The sequence below is a fragment of the Apteryx mantelli genome, chromosome 2 (assembly GCF_036417845.1).
Source record: "Apteryx mantelli isolate bAptMan1 chromosome 2, bAptMan1.hap1, whole genome shotgun sequence".
In the NCBI taxonomy this organism is placed as follows: domain Eukaryota; kingdom Metazoa; phylum Chordata; class Aves; order Apterygiformes; family Apterygidae; genus Apteryx; species Apteryx mantelli.
Window position 1 is genome coordinate 57,798,892 of NC_089979.1, and position 20,770 is coordinate 57,819,661.

General features: G+C 38.9%; 2 protein-coding genes across 3 annotated transcripts in view; one reads left to right on the plus strand and one right to left on the minus strand.

The window, feature by feature from the left end:
- Nucleotides 1-6,040, plus strand: part of GNAL (G protein subunit alpha L) — a 199,073-nt gene extending 193,033 nt beyond the window's left edge. For both annotated transcript variants that reach the window (XM_067290715.1, XM_013942608.2), the window contains exon 12: nucleotides 4,497-6,040. In XM_067290715.1, coding sequence (XP_067146816.1) covers nucleotides 4,497-4,643 — 147 coding nt within the window. In that variant the 3' untranslated portion in view covers nucleotides 4,644-6,040. The remainder of the gene's footprint in view (nucleotides 1-4,496) is intronic.
- A 1,784-nt stretch (nucleotides 6,041-7,824) lies between these two features.
- MPPE1 (metallophosphoesterase 1) overlaps nucleotides 7,825-20,770 on the minus strand; it is a 33,213-nt gene continuing 20,267 nt past the window's right edge. Inside the window, exons 2-10 of the mRNA XM_067290716.1 lie at nucleotides 15,980-16,364; nucleotides 15,026-15,134; nucleotides 14,618-14,721; nucleotides 13,939-14,019; nucleotides 11,897-12,005; nucleotides 10,914-10,985; nucleotides 10,680-10,802; nucleotides 9,719-9,859; nucleotides 7,825-8,289 (exon numbers count right to left, since the gene is read on the minus strand). Coding sequence (XP_067146817.1) covers nucleotides 8,107-8,289; nucleotides 9,719-9,859; nucleotides 10,680-10,802; nucleotides 10,914-10,985; nucleotides 11,897-12,005; nucleotides 13,939-14,019; nucleotides 14,618-14,721; nucleotides 15,026-15,134; nucleotides 15,980-16,254 — 1,197 coding nt within the window. The 5' untranslated portion in view covers nucleotides 16,255-16,364 and the 3' untranslated portion in view covers nucleotides 7,825-8,106. The remainder of the gene's footprint in view (nucleotides 8,290-9,718; nucleotides 9,860-10,679; nucleotides 10,803-10,913; nucleotides 10,986-11,896; nucleotides 12,006-13,938; nucleotides 14,020-14,617; nucleotides 14,722-15,025; nucleotides 15,135-15,979; nucleotides 16,365-20,770) is intronic.

Sequence of the window (20,770 nt, forward strand, 5' to 3'; positions counted from 1 at the left end):
TTGACTCCTAGTACGTTGTGGATGCAGACAGCTTTACCCCTGCGCACAGGGAGGCAATGATGTGGGCCAATTTCATTTCTCATTAATGAGACTTTCTGTGGTTATCGTTGCTTGTGATAGGTGCCGCACTACTACTACTATAACTACTACTACTACTACTACTACTACTACTACAGTTGCCTTGAATGTTTAATTTGCATGTCGGTCCAGTCCAAGTTCAAGCAAACAGAGTTCTTTTTTTATCCTGCAGTCCTCCAGAGGCTTTGGCAGTAGTCAGCTGGCAGGAGGCAATGAACAGATTTTATCCTTAAATAAGGTTTTGGATGACTGCGTTGTACCAGTTAGGAGGTTTGTCTCACCCTGGCACTGGTGTGGTGCTACCGGGAAGTTAGTAAGAAAGTTTACTTGTTTGGTCATACTTGTTTTTTGTGATTAAGTTTCCCACAGAAGCTGGAAGTGAAGAAGTGTTATCTGCATATCACAGACAGGAACAATTATCAGTCACACAATCACAGCCTAGCACTGCTGTCAGAAACAGGGGGCTTAATCCAAAATAACTTAGTGACTTTTAGTTGTATCGAGTCATTCCAACTGTGCAAAGCAGTAACAGAGATCAGAACTGAAGCTTAGCACTTCAGATCCTGCCCTACTTATAGAAAACATATGGGGGTGTTCAAAAGAACAAATTTAATCATTAGAATTAAGAATTTTAAAGTCATTATGCATTTAAAAGCATTGTTAGGATTTACAGCTGTTGGTGCAACAACAAAGAAAGAAGCAATTAATCATGTTCACACTTTGGGGATTTTCATTCGCCACCTCAGCCTTCTGGATTATGAGGAAAACCATTAGATTGCACTGTATTAAAGTAAGAGTCATAAGACAGAACACTTCAGACCAAATCTCTTGTGCAGTAATGCTGAAATGCCGCAGAGGAGATGAGCCTGACTGTGTCCAGTTTAGAAAGAGGGGCAGTGAGAAACCAATTTACTGGGAAACTAGAGTGAAACGCCCCGGCTATTTTCGTTAGTTATCTCGGGGACAGGATCCTTACCTGTCATGACTCACTCGTGTTATGTAAAGAGGCCATCTACGAAGCGGGCAGGGAGGCACGGGGGAGCGTGCCTCGCAGGCGCACAGAGAGCACCCTTGGGGCTGCCGGTGCCCTTGGCAGCCGCCGGGGCGGTGGGGCCAGACCTTGAAGGGCTCCGACGTCCTTTGCAAGGTGAAAGGAAGAAACTGTGTTTATTTTCTGCCTATGACCGTCTTGGCTCTGACATATACTTTTCTTTTTATTTATGACTTTTTCCTTGTCCTGCTCAGTTCATTTTCGGAGATAATTCAGGGAAATCTGGTTTTACTCTTTTACGATCTTTATTGCAATTTTTATCACAGCAGCCAGTCAACCACAGCAGTGTCCCAGCTGCTGTTGCATAAGGCATGGATACCTGTGAAAAGCACGGCTCTTTCAGCACCAGCGTGCTGTGTCTCTTAAAGCTCTCCTTCACTAACCCTGACTGCAGATACTGCTATTCTTGTGGGCCAGCCAAATATAAAGCAAAGAAGTCTAAACACACTTCCAACAAGTATTGCTATAAAGTAGTATGTAAGTATTAGAAAGACAAAATGCATTGGTCCCTCATTTCAGCATTAGACATGGCCATCTGCTGGCTTCAGTAGAAGGTTTGCTCACTTAGTACCTATGAAATCTAGGTCATTAATTTTTAAATAATGAAAGCATTGGGCGAGACCTGGCGGGAAATACCCTTTGCTGGTCTCGTCCCTCCTCGGCTAGCAATCCATCTCTGCACCTTCAGCAGTGCTGATCTTTCTTTGGCAGCTCACACCACATGCCCAGGCTAGGGATGGTGCCTCCTCTTCCAGGAAACCTGTTTTATAGGAAATTCTCCTTCCTTCTTAGCCTTGTGCCTTTGGCACAGGCACATGCTTTTTCCTCCCAGTCTCTTTATAAACACAGTATTCATGCACGCGTTGTTTAGAATACTCCTTGTCCCGATTTTGATGTTTTGTATACAGGATTCTCCAGCTGCTGATGTTTTATTTTAATACATCTCCAGTATATAGCTAACTCCTGTTAAAACAGTGGCGTGGCACCCCCCGTTCATTCTGGTTTTTAAAAAAAATCTGAAACTTGGGAGTTGAAGGAGCTGTTGTGTGAATACAGAGACTGAGATTCCTTGATTAGTACGTTTAGCTCCTTTCTGAAAACTCCTTGTCATCCTGACCCCTGGAGTACAGCGACTCCAATGTTAAAAATTCCCTCTTGTGTTCTAGGAAAGTAAATGTTCCTTTTTTGTTGTCCCAGAGGATATTTTCCCCCCATGAATTGGTGCTAAGAAGTAAAATACTACTATTCAGAATGAGTTTTGAGTGGGGGTGGAAATACTGAATATGTCCTAAAGCATGATAGCTACAGAGCTGCCAAGGGACAAAAAAAACTAACTGTGTAAATATCTCCTTTGACACACTTTATATGTAACCAAGTCTCTGCAGACCATCACGGCCAGCTGACTGCCAGATACTTGGCTGGGAATAAGAGTGTGGCTGTGCGTGATAAACACGAGTGAGCAGTCAGTGACAGAGCAGATGTTACTTTACTGGGACACTAAAAAGTGCAGCAGGGAGTTGGGTGGCAGACAAAATTGTAATTTGGGGGGCAAAAATATTTTTTTCTTCAAAGGAAAAAAAAAGAAAAGATTTTTAGTAGCTGATCTCTCCTTGCTGCTTTTGAGTGGCATTTTACCATGTTCGGTCAGAACAGGTCTGCAGAAAAAAAATATCTATATATATTGTAAAGCAGCTATTGTATCAAAAATAGAAACAGTATTGGACTTTTTCGTGTTTCTGTATTCATGTCATTCATTGTTAATTTCCATGCACATGATGGTCTTCTCAGCCCATAGGTTCCTAAGGGTCTAACTGCCCCTAGACTTTAAAAGCCAATGATCTCCCCAAACATTTCTGGGAGATCAGGAAGTCCATATCCTGCATGTAGACACATGTAAGCTACATGTTAATAGTTTCAGAATTTTGCCACCATTGCAGTAACTCATAAAATATATTTTTGTTCAATCTTTGTTATTAATGTTTAGTGTATTTGATGCTTCAAATATGGTCTGAACAACTTATCCATCAATTGAGTAGGGTTATTAAATTTATATTTTTCATTAGGGTAATCCTTGAACTAGATTTTCAGTGTAGTTTAGGAAGAAGAGACTCCTTATTAGTATACATTTGAAAGCCCCGTATTTAATTAGTGTTGAATATCTGCTGTTACCTAAGTTGCCTGCAGAAATCTGCAATTTTTTTGATCTAATTATGTAAATCATTGCTTCTAATTGTCTGTAGTTTTGCATATCTTTAGCTTTACGAGGTATTTAAAAGGTCAATCCCACATGTAAAATAAATAACTGTATTAAAAATATATAGTGTAGCCAGAAAGGGAAAACATTGTATTTTGTTGTTTGCCCATTATAATTTATAATAAAATGCAGAAATTTAAAAAAAATGATTAGCCCCAAAACTGACCTTCATAGTTCGTAAATTTTCATATACGTTCTTGAAGATGGATGATCTAGAATGGATTTGTATCAGTCGGTCCTAAAGCAGTATAGAACAAAACTGTGATGTTAACATTGTATTTTAAGATCCTGGGAAATCCTAATGAGAGAACCATGGTTGAAGTTGTTCTGGAGCTTAAGTTAGGAACCTCAAAAGTTGTGCAATAGCCTTGCAAAAATTAAATCCGGACTGGTCGGCTGTTTACTGGATTTGGGCATGTTTCAGTATTCTGCAGGAAGCCGGCTGCTTTCTTTGCAATTCCACCATGAGCTGATCTCAGCAGTGAGCTCAGGTCTTCATTTGCCTCCGATAAGTATCCTAAGTAAAGGGAACTTCTAGGGCCTTTAGTTTGAAGGGGCATTTAGTTGCTGTTTTCTGCCACTAGTGTCTTCAGTACTAGGATGTTTGCTTTCAAAGTTTAGTGTTGCTTACACAAAACCAATGGTCAAAGATTTGCCACGTGATGGCGCCAAAAAGAGAAGAGAAAATAGTTCCTGGCAGAGGTGCCTGACAGAGTGCAATGCTGGCTGTCAACAGGACAAATTAGCCATATAGTGATGTACAAACGATAATAGCATAAGCAGCTATTAAACAGTACTAACATACTGACCCTGTACTATTATACATAACTTCTGTTGACTGTGTTTCAAATCTGTGATTCATATTGGACACCACCAAAGTCCTTTTTGAGAGAGAGAGAGAAAGGACTTTGCCACATCCAATATGAATAAAAAATAATTATATGTATTTATATATTTTATATATATATGTATATATAAAAATCGTAGGTATAATATTAGCATGTTCTCACACACACACATAATTTCCCATGTCTTTTGGCACTTTGTGAGCCACCTGTAGGTGACCCTCCCTGAGGAACACCTCCTTACCGTCTTGTCTTCCTGTTTCCACAGAGGATAAGTACGGCGAGTGGAGACGGCAGACATTATTGCTACCCACACTTTACATGTGCAGTGGACACAGAAAATATCCGTAGAGTGTTCAACGACTGTCGAGACATCATTCAGCGAATGCATCTTCGCCAGTACGAACTCTTGTGAGGGGGATCACCGTGGAACCTGTGGTTTTAAATTCTTTGCTCCTTACTCTTTCTCTTGATACTACCCCACACAGGGTGGAAGAATATACTATAGAAATGTCAGTCTTTTCACTTTGTTTACTTTAATTATTTATCCTTAAAGCTGATTTGAAGCAAGTCTGGGTTCTTTTCCTTCATGCTTTCTGGGACTATTTTTGTGCTTTATTTTGACATGCCACTTCTTCGTCATTCCACTAAGCCTTTTGGCTACCTCTGTTCCCTTAGGTTTTGTTTTTTAACTGAACATAACCTGCTAATTTTTTCCCAGCAGGTTAATGTTAGTTCAAACTGGTATGTCAGCTGGATGACACTAAAGTCATTCCTATCCCTCTGTGTGGGTTTCCTTTTTAACATGACATTGAAGAGTACTTGATGGGTGAAAAAGATTAATGCACTTTGTATCAGGTTATTAAATACTGTTGAGGAAGTAGACACACAATGTAGCAGCACCACAATATTTATTACTCTGTCACAGTTTTTAGCATTTCTGAGTTGCAGGTCAACTGATAAAGTGACCTCCTCTTTTAAGCCGTTACTGGCACAGGAAGTAGAGTAGATAATGAGAGGAATAGTGAAGACAAAGCAATTTTTCTGGGGTTTTGGAGCTAAGTGTCTCTGCACACCTCAGGCATTTGAATTACAGCTACTTTTCAGCCTGTTGCATCTAGGCAGAAAATTTACCACCCTCACTTACGTTATTTGTGCTGTCCACAAATGATCCTTTTAGTTCAGATCATTCTTGGACAACAGTCCTCTCCCTATATATATTTTTTTGTTTTACTGCTGGTTTATTATATTGTACAGACTGTAAAATGTAATATTATTTTGTACAACTTTATTGAAGAAAAATACTTGTAGAAGATCTTTGTGCCTTGATTATGGCTGTACCTGTAAAATGAGCTAAGATGTAAGTATGTTTTTGATTGCGCTGTACAGCTTGATGTCAACCTTACCTGCAGCAGTGACTGAAGGTAAGAACTTTATCTGTAGAGTTTAGGGGGTTTTTTCTGGTTTATATAAAAATGCTCTTTAGTATAAAAATTATAAATTATGCAAATTAACCACTTACCTTTCCAAGTAAGGTATTACAGTCACCGGATGTTGCAGCAAACATGCCTTTCTCTTTTGAAGTCTCAGCTTTAAAACATTGGAATTCATTCAAGTGTCCAAATTGCAACCTGGTGTTGTTTCAATGGGAACCAAGGATCTTTTTTTCTTTATATTTAGAAAATATGTTTGGTAATTCTTTGGTCATTCATAGAACTTCACAATTGCACAGACCGATTGTGAATGTGTAAAGCACCATTATATAGAGCTCTTCAATCTTTGTACCAACAGCGGCTTTCATTGTGCAAGTAAATAGCAAGAAAGAAGGGGAAAAAAAAGGTGTATAAACCCTTGTGTCTGGCCTAAGAGAATTACAAGATGACATTTTTATTTCTCTTTTAATAAAGAGACACATTAGAAAATTGTTTTATTTTAAATATTGTAGAATCAAAATGTGTGAATATTTCTCAAACTTGAATAATTTATGCAAATGACATTCTCAAAACAAGTTGTGGTACAGTACAATATATAAAAAGCAAGAATTGCTGTAGCAATAAGGCATGTCCTTTTTAGTAACTATAACACTGCTTTATATTTTATACATAGGTGTTTTATGTCTGTGACTATATACTTTTCCTGTGTCCAAGATAACCTGTACAAATGTCTAAAATTACAGTTGCAATAACAGAAACCTAGAGAAGTGTTAGACTACATTACTTTATAGAATGTTTTACCACACTTTGGAACATCTCCACACTTCATTTTAAATTTAGGGAGAGATTAAGATCTAACACATTCCCAACAATGCCATATAAATCAGTGGGTTTGATTACTTCTTACTGTAAGGATTGTTGTTATTTATAAACCCTGATCAGTCATCTTTTAAATTCAGACTACAAATTCAGTACTTGTTTCTATGTGATGATAAATAATCCCATTTTAGATACTATAATATGACCATTTCCTTTTCTCAGAAATGTGTGTATTTTGATATTTCTATTTTCAATTAGTCAGTCATCAGATATTTCCCAGAAAGTGAAAGGCTGGGTGGAATAAGCTAGTAATAAATGAAATTCCCAAATGCAAAGATTCTCTCACTTCCCATGCCAAGAAAAGTAAACACCCCCCCCACCCCCCCCGCAAATGAATCATGAAATAGTCGTCTTTTCTTTAAAAACTATCCCCTAGCCCAGTAGTTAAGATTAGAGTCCCCAGCCTCTGCAGGAATGTCAGAAGAAAATTTGTCCTGGGTGTGGAATCGACCGTCTGTTTTTTTCTTGGGTAGGTGGGGAGAAGAGGTAGGTTTGTCACAGCTTCCCTTAGACTTAGCGAGGAAACACACTGAGCTCAGACCTTCACGTTCTAGTTGCTGCCACCCAGTTGGAGCCCTGTGGCCCAGCACTGCGGTGCGCTGCATCGCTGCTGGCAGTCTCCACCCTCCTCACCTAAATGCTAGTGAAGTTCAAAAAGTGACTCTACAATAAAGTTAACAAAACTTGGCAACCCTGCAGGATTCCAAAATAACGCACCTTCCTAGCCCTTCGCTGTAGGCTGAGGGCCAAGGCATAGGATGATGTTACTGCAGCTGTATTTGACCTTCCTTCTTGAAGAAGATCGGCAACTGGAGGGCCCCTCACCACACAGATCTCTGGGATGCAATAGGGCCCTCTTTTTTTAAGCTCATCATAGCACATCTTTTTAAAAATAGCAGCTTGAGGTGTCACCCTAATTTTTTTTTTTTTAAGCAGGTTTCAAGTGTGTTTCAGCAAACTGGATCCACGAGGCTTCTTCCTGTTGTTGTCTGGTAGACAATAACTGCAAATTGTTCTCAGCTAACAATTTAATATGTCAGGAACTGGAAGATTTCTTGTCCCAAACTACAGTCCCTTACATATGACGTTCTAAAAAGATTAAGAAAATCTGCATCTCAGTGCTGATGCATCTAGCTTCTGCCTGACCCTAACAAACAGAAGTATGACATTAGAAGGGCCATGCAGCAATAAAACGGAGAAATGTTTCCAGTTTGCAAGACTGAGCCTCCACCAGGGTAAGACACTAGTGCAGATAAGTGATGAGGCTATAGGATTTACATAATGTACAGTTAAACTTTTAATATACATATTTGATACAAAAATTATAGCAGGAAAAGGACTCATTTGATTGTAGAATACAGTATTTTTGTACAGCATGAAACATTCATTTCAGTTATTTATCCTGTAGTAGTCATATCAGCTGTATAGGACTTCTATGGTATGTGTAAATGCAACCTGCCTTCAGACTAGCAATCAAATTAGGTCATTTGCTGGCATGAATATAGCCTGATGTTTGACTGTTCTCAGCTTTGGCATTTCAGTGACTGAATGCAGATGTCTGGCTCTTCATACTGCTTTATGCTTACTGATTAAACGCTGAGCAAAATAAAACGGTGGAGTGAGAAGCTGAAAATGAGCTAGTATCAGGATTACAAGCAGAGCACCTGCTGCACAGTATATAGTAAAGACTCTGCTCTCGTACGGAAGGAAGCATTTTCGGAGGGAGAAGTCAGTTGGTGTTATGCTACCCTGGAAAAGAAATGAAGACTGTCACTTTGCTGTTACAGTGGTTCTAAATCAGATGTAACACCATGGCTGTCAGATCTCTGATTTTTTTAATTGTACTGGGTGGCAAGGGTTGGGGCCAGTTTCCTAGTACCAGTGCCTTCTCCAGGGGGCTGGCGAGTCAGTCTGTACCTTGTGGTGCTGGGCACTAACTGGAATATTCACCAGGCTAACGTTAGCCCAGAGGCCAATCTTCCCTCTGTTCCATCTAGAGTCAATAGAGAGCTGGGCTCCTCATCTGATCTGCCTTCAAGAGAAGCCTAACTTTAGCTGCTGTAAATCAACCTGGAAGGAGCCTTGCTAGGCTGAAGTTAGGTTTTGTGAATGTGCCCCTTCCTTTTCTCCAAGCCCTCCTTTTACCCAGTCCATGCTGAAAAACCGTGTTGGCTAATCCAAATTATTAACATGAGTTGAAACAGTAACATAAAAGACCTTAATTTGGTTTTGGTTTGAATTTGCAATTCAAATTAAAGTTTACAAAAGACTGAGGCTGATATAAAATGGTAGTGAAGACAACGCAACTGTAATTAGCCAACCTGTTTTGCAGTGAAGATGCACTGTCTGGCATGTGCAGAGAGCATATGTAGTTTGAAGGCAGCTACTCTCAGGAATACGGAATAAACAGAACTACTTTTAAGAAGAAATATTTACAGTTGGATAAAATGAATTTAAAATTTTGGGGTTGCCTGTGTAATAAACAGCCTACACCCAACAGCAGTAAAATACATTAAAGATTTTTGCCCCAAGTCACAAATTACTCTGTAAACAGGATTGCAGGTTTTGCTTCTTTCTCCAAGTTTTTAAGAGTTCTGTTTTATTTTTGAACTGGGGAACTAATTGATTTACCTCTAAGGATATACAAAGCACTGGAACTACCTGTGAGAACATAACCAACACACTGCATAAAATGTGAATTGGAAATGAGGAGGCAAACTATTGGCATGTGACAAACGTTTTCACTGTGTGAAGTGGTTAATGCACGAGTTTGAAAACCATGATCACCATGCAGAAGTTGAGGTGGATATGGTCTTGTTTTCATAGTTGGTAAATCAACCGAGCAAAACTAGTCTTTCTACTGTTCAGTGCACAATACTGATTATTTTTACAAGTCAATAGTTTACAATGCACCCTCTTTATAAGAAAATGTTGGATGGTTGTACCCATATACTAATTAGATCTTTAACAGCATTGCTTTGTACCACACAGAACATGTGGCTCCCACAGATGTACTTTATAAAGTGGATGCAGTGTACTGAGTGGGTTGGGTGGGTAGGCAATTTTTTTATTTTTATTTTTTGTTTTTACAGGTAGAATCAGTTTTAAAATATAGCTGACTGCCATGTTGATTTATTTATGAAAGTTATCTGACAAAAATAAAAAAATTAAAACTTACCATGATGAAATTAGGATTGTTTCTATTCCTCCAGCTGAATGATGGGACACTGATTTCTGGAATTTTCCCTGCATGCAGCACTTCACAAGCACTATGCGTATGTCCACTGAGAATCAAACGGGGATGAAACCACCATATCAGCTAGAATACAAAATGGCAAAGCCAGAAGTTAAGTTATAACTAAAAATAAATTCAGCTTAACACCAAATTTTTTCTTCTGACAGAATAAAAAATGGAAGGGAGTGCTAATATTCTTACAAAGTGTTTTGTATAAACTACTGTTTTCCAGTAAAACACTTGTTGCCGTTGTAATATTAATCACACTCATTTGGCCCTCATCCCAAATACTGGATTTTTTTTTTTGGCCATACAGATTAGAACAACAAAGCCAATACCATGTTGTTGGCATCACAAATGGAAAAATCTTGTTTTTAATAAAGCAATGCTGTTTCTTGTCTAAGGGGGAATTCTGTACTGTCAGTCTTGAGTGAACACATTTCCACAGCAGGAAACAAATACTGCCCATTAGATTTACTGGGAATATTTCAACTTTGCATTTTCTTGTGGTAATTAATTCAGCAAAAGCAATACTTTCAGAGTGTTGGAGAATAGTGACTTTCTACCAGATTTGTCCAAATGTACACATTATATAAAGTACAAGATGCTAAATTAGAGATAATGACACTGCAGCAGACTTGAGAGCACCTGGACTTACCACCTGTACACGTGCCGCAGAATCAAGGCCATGGCCACGGTGATCCTTAAGGAAGCAGCTTTAACAAGCAGTCTCGCAAAGGCCTCGTTAAAGCAGGAGCAGCTGTGGTCAGCTTGTCTCAGGGAGCATTTGTCCTTTCCAGCATTATTTCTTTCAGCTATAGATATTTAAACACACACACACACACACACACACACACACACACACACACACCCCAAGATACTAAGGTTGCTAAATTAATCAAACCTTTTGTGATGCCTCTTGAGATAGTACATCATACTTTTCTTTAAATGGGATGTTCTTCTCCTCTGGAGGGGCAGCATCTTCTCCACTGCATTCAGCATCACTTTTCCGATAGAGAGGGTAATGCTGGGAGAAATCCACAGCAAGGATCAGTTGTTAACAATCCAGCCTTTGCAGAAAGTTACTAAATACACCAAAAACATGTCAACATCTTGCCTCACCCCATCTCCAACACACCTGTAAAAGGATTGGTTCAGAAGCTGGAAGCTTTTCCACATCACTGCACCTTTTGTTGGAATGATTCGGTTTCTGTGAATAAAATCAGTCCATACAAATTATCTTCACCTATGTGTACAGGAGGGGTGGGGAAGGGAATTAAACTATAACTAGGGAGGGGGTCATTTGTTTTTGAGAAAAGCAGTATCAGCACAGAATACAGTGTTTAAATACAGTCCACTGTGTAAGCTCTTTTAAGATCCTCTGCCATGAGTGAAAGGGGGATGGTGTAGATAGAGCTGCACTCTTTCTGAATGCAGAAAGCAATAGCAGAATTTCACTGCACAAACAAGGAAAAAGAGATTTAGGACACCCTGAGAGAGAGAGAGCAGTTACAGTCTGGCGATGTTTTCACTGGGAGATGGTTTCCTGATTGACTGCCCGCTCAGTAAATCATGCTGCCTACCTTGGTTTCAGTCTGCCTATGAAAAAAGGGAACAGGGATGAAATATGAGAGGCAATTGGATTTGATGAAAAAAGAAGAAAAAAAAACTAAGATTAAAACCTTATTAAGCTGTCAAGACAAGACTCTAGTAAAATCAAAAAACTACACGAATAGGCTAGTTTGAAGGACATAGAGAAGAACAATTGCATAAATATAAATGCAAGGATTATTACACATCTTATGTCAAAGGCAGAGGGTTACAGAACTTTTCCTGCCATTCCTTGGACTGGGAGAAATGGCAGTCTGTGCAAGGTTAGCTGGCAGCACTAACAACAGAGTTAGCACCATTACCGCAAAATAACACAGTGAACAGTGAAGTAAAAATGTTAAAGGAAAAATGAAGAGAAAGAGAGTTTTGCTAACAAGTTACAATATGAATAGGAAGCAGATTTTTTTCAGTCATGAATCTTAGTTGTATCCTGACTGTTGCCGCAGCACCAACAATTCCATTGCAGCAGCCGAGCTGCTGGCTATAATCAGATCTTTAATAAACTCTTACCTGCTGGGAGCAATTCAGTTTGTGAGAAAGAGCCACAAGCTCTGCCTCTGAAGTACGGCAGATAGCACAGCCGTCACTCTCCATGGCTATGCTGTTCACTATGACAAAGCTGGAAAATACAAGGAAGTGGGTAAAGAGAAAGAAAGTGGGGAGGGCAGAGAAGCATTTACTATTCATGCACAAAAGTGGGATAAGCCTTATTTTATAAAACGCAAGTATTCAGAAGTTGGATGCAGCTCAGCAAAACAGCAGAAAGTAGCAGCTTCCCAAATCACATGCTATAAATCCTCTCTTGAGTATCCATATTGCAGGTTACCATTTCTCTACATCGTAGCTTGTTTTATAATTTGTTGTTACTTAGGTTGCACAATATACTGTGTGCCAAAAATTTCATGTTTACACTTCAAGATTCTTTTTAATATTGTAATGGGTACTTAAACTGTATTCTAGTGGCAGCTAGAAGCCCACTAAACTGAATTCTGAGGAAAAGGGGAAGTTGCTTTTCCCTAAACATACATTTTAGACATCAGAGGAAATCCAATTTCTTCTGAACAACTGAAAAGCGAAATGGCACTTGGCCATCTGCCCTGAACATACTTTGTTTCACACCTTGTGGTCTCTCACAAGGAAAATGGGATTTTACTTGTAAAAGAAATAAAGTTTTCCCAGTATATTTCAAACTATGACCTTCTGCCACCAGATTTATTCCTGTTGTAGTCACTCATTCAGGACTCAATGAATAGACATATTCCCAGCTCAATTCAATATACAGACATAAATGAGCTGAATGCCTCCATTTAAATTACTGGTCAAAACCAAAATAAGTTTAAATTCTGTTTTATCAAATCATCTGCTTTTAGACCACTGATCTGTTATAGAATAGTTTATCCAGTAACATTTCATTAACAATGTAGCTCATTTCAGTTAGTGAATATGGTACTATACATAAAATCCACTGCTGGATGCAATTCTGCTGTGCTGTTTTATCAAAGGTGATATGGAGATTTCCCTGATAACTATTTCTAAAAACAGCTGAAATACATATGCAGGGGACCTCACATCCACATGGTAAACAATAGTATTATACTGACCATTCGTGAAGCTCATAAGTCTCCCTAAAAAACGCATCAATTTAGACCTGTTTAGAATGCTTTAAAATTTTGTTTAATTAAGGGAACCAGCTTAAAGTTGTAGCTTTTGAATCTTACATTAGCATAAAAAATTATAAACTGATGGCATACATGCCAAACTACAGACTCGCAATGGGTTTTCTCTTCATGTATCTGAGGCAAATAAGTAAGTAAATAAATAAATAAACAGAAAACAAAAGGCCCTTCCACAGATCCACTGTTGCTCTCCCTCATCAGACTCCTACACAGTATGTGAAAATAACAAAAGGACACACATCAGACAACTACAGAAACAGCAACCCCTTTGCTACCTTACCAGTGACCGCCAATGAACAGACATGCAACTATGAGAACAAGCTCTGTAACAAGATCTACTAGAAGCCAAACCGAGCTGGTGCATTATTACCCCACCCTGTGGCAAAACTTTGGACAAACTACTGCTATCTTGCCAAATTCCTGAAATACAAATTAAGTTCTGCAGACTAAAGAAGTTATTAAAACTAATGAAACTAACACGTAAGCACAGACAGGTTTTGTTTGTTTTTCTTTACTGAATCCCATTTTTCTTTTATGTTTACAGCCATGGGTCATTACCAGCTGCAAGGAAGTAGAAACACAAACCAGAGAAGCCGATTCCAACTCCACAGTACTTTTCCATTTAAAAGTATGACAAATTATCTTGCTCAAAGTAGCAGCCTCCACTCTGTATCAAAAAATGTGTTTGTACAGTGTTTCCTTTAACATAGCACAAACTAGATACAAAGCAAAAACAATTTTAAGAAGCTGTAAGCTAAGAATTCCAATACTATTTCATTAGAAACACCACTTGCAAATCTCATCTTTCATCATTCAGGTCTCCTAGATCAGTAACCACTACTCTGAACACTGAAAAAAAAAATTATATATACTCACTTTATTCCTTTTCGAGTTATTAGCTTTCCTGAAGTAAAATTGAAAACCTTTTCAAATCTCTTTACCTTGTAAGTGGTCATTCTGTGTGATAGAACAAAAATACAGCTGAGGAAAAAACTGGCATTATAAATAATTTGACACAGTTTTACATTTTTAAGACCATTCACACAGCTTATCACTCCATTATCTAGATCACATATTCAAGATTAGATCTGCCAAACTCACAGGGATGCTCTGCCACTCATAGTGTATTCTGTCCCAATGGTAAGTGCAAGCACATCCATCCTACAGGAGAGCGAGGGCACTTACACTTTTCCATGCTGAGATAACAGGAGAAAGTCTAAGTACTTATCAGCCACTGAAGCCCAACAGAAGAAAAAGCAGCCTCAAGACTTCTCTGCCAGTGCAGAGCAACCAGCTCTGAACTTCACAACATGCTCAGAGCAGCACAAAATGAGTCTGAAAACAGTTCTACAGTGTACTCCTATAGCGCATTGTCCACAGATCAATACACTTTAAGATCCTGGTCTAAATTACAATCCCTTCCAACTTGGTTATGATCAAAAATATTCTGTATAAACACACAGAAAGTCACTGAGACACGAAAATGGTTACTGTATGTATGCATGCTGACACTTCAGTCGTGACGCTTGCCTATTCTTTCACTCACAAAACTTACTCATAATGAAATCCAATGTCATGATTTCCAACGATAACCACTAGCTCAGTAGGAACTGGATGTCTAAACATTTTCCGAAATCTCCTGACATCATCTGCCCATGCCTGCAGGAAAATAGAGAAATTAACACTGTTCCACAATATTGTAAGAGAACCATAAATATGTAATACAGAAGTGCACACTCAGCGAGATGTTCACATTTTAAAACTAGGTATTAGAGGGAAAAGTGCTAAGGTACTACCAAAAATGAAGGAAAATCACATGATTTCAACTCATATCTAACATCCTAGAAGCTTCTATCAGTAAGACAACCATAGTAATATTAAATAAAGCCTTGCATACCTAGTCTGTCTTATTCTGCTGTCCATTTCCTTCAAGAAATCCTCTTTTTTGAAATAAAATTCATACCTGAGGTGAGCTCCATTTTCCTTCATCAAAGACATCTCCCAGAATAAAAACAATATCTGGCCGCAGTAACCACAAAGCAGTTTGGAAAGATCTCTCCATTTGCCATTCCCTAAGGGGAAAATATACACCCAGTCGTCACTAACTTCTGCATCCTTGACTCTGAATGCACAAACACAGCCTGGCAGGAAAGTGAAGATAGCTCCTACCTCCTGAAAGTGCGAATATGAAATTCAATTTAAATACTTCGAAAGGAGTTTAAAATGCAGTAGGTGCTTCTAAACTCACCACAGAACAATTAGGACTAGCTTGCACAAGAAGTAATACCAGTTTGTTTATCTTTATTCATTACAAATTCATTAAACACTGTTCTGATCAATTGCTGAAATATTGCATGGGTTTTACTATGTCATTGTTTCTTCAACAAAAGTTTATGATGATCATATCATGGCAAAATTAGTACTTTCTTGCAGCATTCTGCTTCCTTGTGGATTGACAGAAACAATGTGGCTTTGTGCATTAGGCACAGGATTGGATTATCTTTGCTTTTAAATCTGATTTTGCCACTGATTATTCTGCTACAAACTGCTACCAGCTTCCCTTTCTGCAATTAAAGGTATAAACTAGATGGACATCAAAGTTATCTGGCTCCTTTTTAAGGCATTTTATAAATCATTGCTACACACTGGAAAAGACTGTCTGCCCTATCTAAAATGCTCAGGCGTCTACACCCACAAACTACCTGAACGTTCAATACTGCACTGACTAAATAAGGCCCATTCCTTAACCTTTCAACACTAGTTTATGATCATCGGTCCAAATCCAGACAGGCAAGTCAGAGCCAGCATACTTACTTCTTACAAATACCACAACATTAGTTATAACCATCTGTCCCATTAGTTACTATTAAAAGCTCTAAAAACAGGATAGAGATTATTCCAAAAATTAAATTATTACCTTCTTAGTTTATCCAGCCAATGTCCTTTGATTTCACCAAGCAGGTGAGTATCAGCTAAAATTATGGCCTTCAGGACCGAAGTAGAAATCTCTTTGTTACCCATGTGAGCTCCAGCTTTCACTTCTGGCCAGTGACATTGAAAAATCACCACATAATAAATTAAAAATTCACAAAATATTAACACTGAGCTTACGAAGAAAATAAGTTTCATCAGGAAACAGATCCTTTTCTTCAAAGGAAGAGTTCTCACAGCGCTTGAGCTAGATTGAAGCATTGCAGTACCAGCAAAAGAGTCTTTCCCAATGGCTAAGTTCTCCTCATTGAGCTGAAAACAGTAGGGGCTATTCACAGGACCAAGTCGGGCTTCACATCAGTACTGTGACCCTGCAGAGGGAATACAAAATAAAACATTCACAAGGCCGGCATTCCCTTAAAATGTAAGAAGCTACCATGCACAGCCTACAGTGTTAGCTTCGCGTCACCCTGAAAGCTCTGGAAATATGCAAAACTGAACTAAAAAGCAAAGCTGGTCTCCTTTGGATAGCTTTAACCCACACAGAAGGCCACGCTATTGCACGTAGATTGGCGCTCTGGGCTACCAGGATCAAGGCAGCTAGTTTAAAGCCAGCTAGGACCTGGCTGCCTGATGTTCTTGTGACTATACAGTGCAAACACCATGAGTAGGGGTCACAGACACAGCCCAGCTTGAACGGCAGCAAAAAAAAGGAGAGAGGTGGTGCTGAGAGGCAGAGCAAGGAATTACACTGGGATCCACACCATCCCAGCCGCTGCAATGCCGCATGCAACCACTGTCAGGCACAAGTCGCATAACACAGCTACACCAAATCAATACAACTACCACCTCTAAAAAGGCTCATTGCAAGAACTTCCAACAACCAGAAGGAATTTACTATCCCCGAAACCAATTTACTGGAGCTTTCCAGGAAGATAGGCCCAGATACACGAGTAGCTAACTAAGAGTGCTTCATTTCTAACAAGGGAACCAAGAAATGTCTAAGCCTCGTGGAGACAGAGACAGCAATATAACTGAAGAGAAATGTGGGAAAATAAGCTCTTATAAGTTGGCAAATAGTTTGTATTTACAGATTTCTTTCTCTCTGGATGGCTCGTAACCCAAACAGGGAACCTATCCACTTTTAGAATGATAATGTTATTACTTATTTTAGGTCATTTTAAAGGCTAATCTGAAATAAATGTCTCTACTCTCACAAGCCACAGCTTTAACAGAGCTCTTTGACTGTTTCACTCGTTTACAGGCATTTAACAGAAGCTCCTTACTTCGGGGTTAAGGAGAAGCTTTACCCACAGTTTCACATTTCTGTTTCTTCTACAGTCCTTCACAGGAACACCTCCAGCGGTAAGTGCCGCAAGAAACAAGTATCCCAGCTGAGAAGACAGGGATACTAGCCTTATGTTCAAGAAAAATGCCTAAGTTTCACCTGCAGCCTCTCCAGGATTCATTCAGAAGAGCACTGCATGTCTGAAAGACCCATTTTTACAGCTAACCAAGTACAATGTATTAACAGTCCGAGGGAAGGACGAGCAGAAGAGCAGTGAAGATGTTACTTCACATGCTCATCAAAAAACTTCCAGAGAAACGTGAGAAGAAAAGTCTTTTATTTTCCCCCAAAGAATAGGATTACTTTTGTGCTTACTAAGTTAAAAAAGTTCTAACACAGGACTAAGTTCTAGGACATCAGTAATTATCGAACACTTCTGGAAAATATAGAAAGGAAAATAAGCACTATTCTAATAGACAGGAAAAGGCATTGCAAAATGTATTCCCTAGTTTTGACAGCTTCAGCTATTGAGTACTATTACAACGATTAACAGCCAGTGTCCACTTATGCTGACTAAATCTGATTATAACTGAATACTCATTACCTTTTAAAATTTAGCATTAGGAAAACTGGGACAAAAATACAGAACCATATAAATTTAATATTTTTAATTATTATTTTTTTAAATCAGTAGCACACACAGAGCAGTAACAAAACTTGAATTGTTTCACTGCCCCATGCCCCAGGCTCATTTGATTCACATCTTATGGAGAGCAAAAACTGACATGACATGATTATTGTAGTTTTCCAGTCAAAACCTCCATTTGATAATAGCCATTTATTTTCAAATATGAGCTTCTATTAACAACACTACAAAGTACTTACTCATAAAAGAGAACCATTAATCTGTAGCATGTAACATTTCTAATATGCATTATTTAATGTTAGCACAACTAATACTTAATTGCAGCAACTCAGTTTAGATAAACTTAGTTTTGCAGGAGAAAGCCACTGGCCAGACATAACAATTTCATGATACAGTGGAACTACAAATAAAGCCTGATTAACTTGTTTAATATTAATCTCATCTATATCTCATTCAACCAGTATAATAAAAATCAACAAGATCTTGTTTTCATATCTCACAAGGCAAGATTAAAGCAGAAATGTCTGTTCAACATACTGCAACAAGGATAAGAGACAGGAAAATTCATAACTGTAAACACACAAATTCATATGGCCTTATCCTGCACAAACTGTACCTACCTCAGAATTTGGAAGTAGACTTTTGTAGTCTTAGACAGTCTCCTCCTCTAATAAAATGGTACTGAATTGCACATAAAATGCCAGTAAGTCACTTAACTTGCATTAGGCATGTAAAAATAGAATAAAATCTCAGAACCCTATGACTCTTCTTATTCACCATCTACACAAAGCTTAAAGCAAATAAACTCTGTCATTTTGCTATCGATGCTTAAGCATTCTCTAGTAGCTTATTTCATTATATGATTTTTCACACATCAGATTTCTTCAAAAGCTGTCCAAACAGCTACAGAGCTGCAGCAAAAAGGCAACATTACAAATCAGTGAAAAAAAATCAGATCCTCAGAAGTATGATGATCCCATCAAATGCAAAAAAAGGTTGCTTTTATTCAAAAAGAAAGAAAAATTTCTTCAAGGCGGAGCTGCCTTTTTCAAAAGTCATGCAGGGTAACTGAAACATAACCAAACACACAGACACCGAACCTGTCGTTTTTGCACGTATTTCCCATCCCAGTGTTTCTGCTGCTAGCTGTTACTATTCTGGGAGCTGTGCCACAGATGTGGAAGATGCCAGAGGTCTCCTGTCTGCATCCTAGGTTTCCAGCTTCCTGATGGTGAAAGAAAAATCACCAAAAGTCAGCCAGGCAGAATGAGCTGAAGAACAACTCCTACTACTGGCTGACTGAAATCCCCGGCCGCATTGGCTGCTTTACTCTCCAGCCTGCTTCGCTCTGCCACCTGCCAGCCGACAGCCACTCACATCCCCTCCAAACCATTTGCTCAGGACTGTGGCTGCATACCTCTACGCACCAACATAAAAGCAGTTCAGCTGAAGCCAAGCATGCACAGCAGTAATCTAACCATCCCATGCAGCACACAGGACCTGGAGACCCAGACAAAAGCGGGCTGTCCTCTGACACGCAGGATTAGCGCGATGGAAGGGCCGCACGCAACACTGCCAGGCTGCATGCGCACTGCAAGACAGAGCTGTGGTTCAACACGTTGCTATTACGCCCCCCAGCACGGCTCACTGCTAGGATTAAACTGGAATCACTTTGGTTACCAGGGCTCAAGGATCAAAGTTACAAAGAAAGACTGACAGATTTTTTGCTGCTTCTAGCAGTGGGATGACACAAGACTGATTTCGAAAGTTTTACAAGTTCATCATGAAGGCGAGATCAAGATTCTCACCACATTAATAACTTTCAACTGTTTGAGCAGAGAACATATTTTGTAACAGAAAACCGTGATCTTCTGTAGTTTGCAAACTGCAAAAGTCTGCCAGGCACGACAATATTGTAGCCAGTCAGAAAGGAGCCATTCTGTATATTGAAACTAAGTGCAGGGGGAGAAATAACCTTGAACTTTTCCTCACCTATATCTAAGCATTCTGTACAAACCTTCAAAAATCAGCTTTTGGATGGGGACAACTACAGATTTATTTAATAATAAAACTGTCACACAAAGATTAAACATGCTAGAGGTATAAATTTATGCCACAAAACTGCGATAAAAAGTGTTTAAGTGACTAACACTCGAAAGAAGTTTGGTGCTTTCTTTCAGCAGCAATGTGTATTTTGCTTACCAATGATTATTAATTTTTGCACTTATAAGACTTCAATCATACATGCTATTCTATTTTCATCTGCTGAGCTTACTGGCCACACAAACCTGCATCACTGTTTTCTCCCCCTCCTCCATCTCTGTTCAGAACATGCTCTACCTTTAATTTGCAAGTGAGCGAAGAATAACGCAAGAGAAACGTCATACAGACAGATCTGGTCTACAGACAGATCAGGAAGCAAAGTGGCTCTCGAGTTTTATCCTCCCTCTTACTCAGTGACCATGTAACTCTGAACACCTCCTATGCTTTGAGGACAATTTACTTATTAACTTACAACTACATGACACTGTTAAAATAAACAATGTGGGATGCAAGAGTCCTAAGTCTATCCCTAATGAGCCAGTATTAGAGCTTTTAATAATCTGAAGAAACTATGTTAGGGCAAAAATAGGCCTAGGATTTATAACCTGTTGACAGGTTGATGAAGTCAAGTTTTCACTTAATTCTCCTGATGTAACGTCACAGAGGTGCAGATTTTCAACTTTCAAACAAATATGAATATACAGAATTTCTATGAATATACAGATTTCACAAAACTTTAACATAGTTGCACTCCAGTTCAAGTTTGTAGCTCAGATCTCACAACTTTCCCTCTCTGCAGC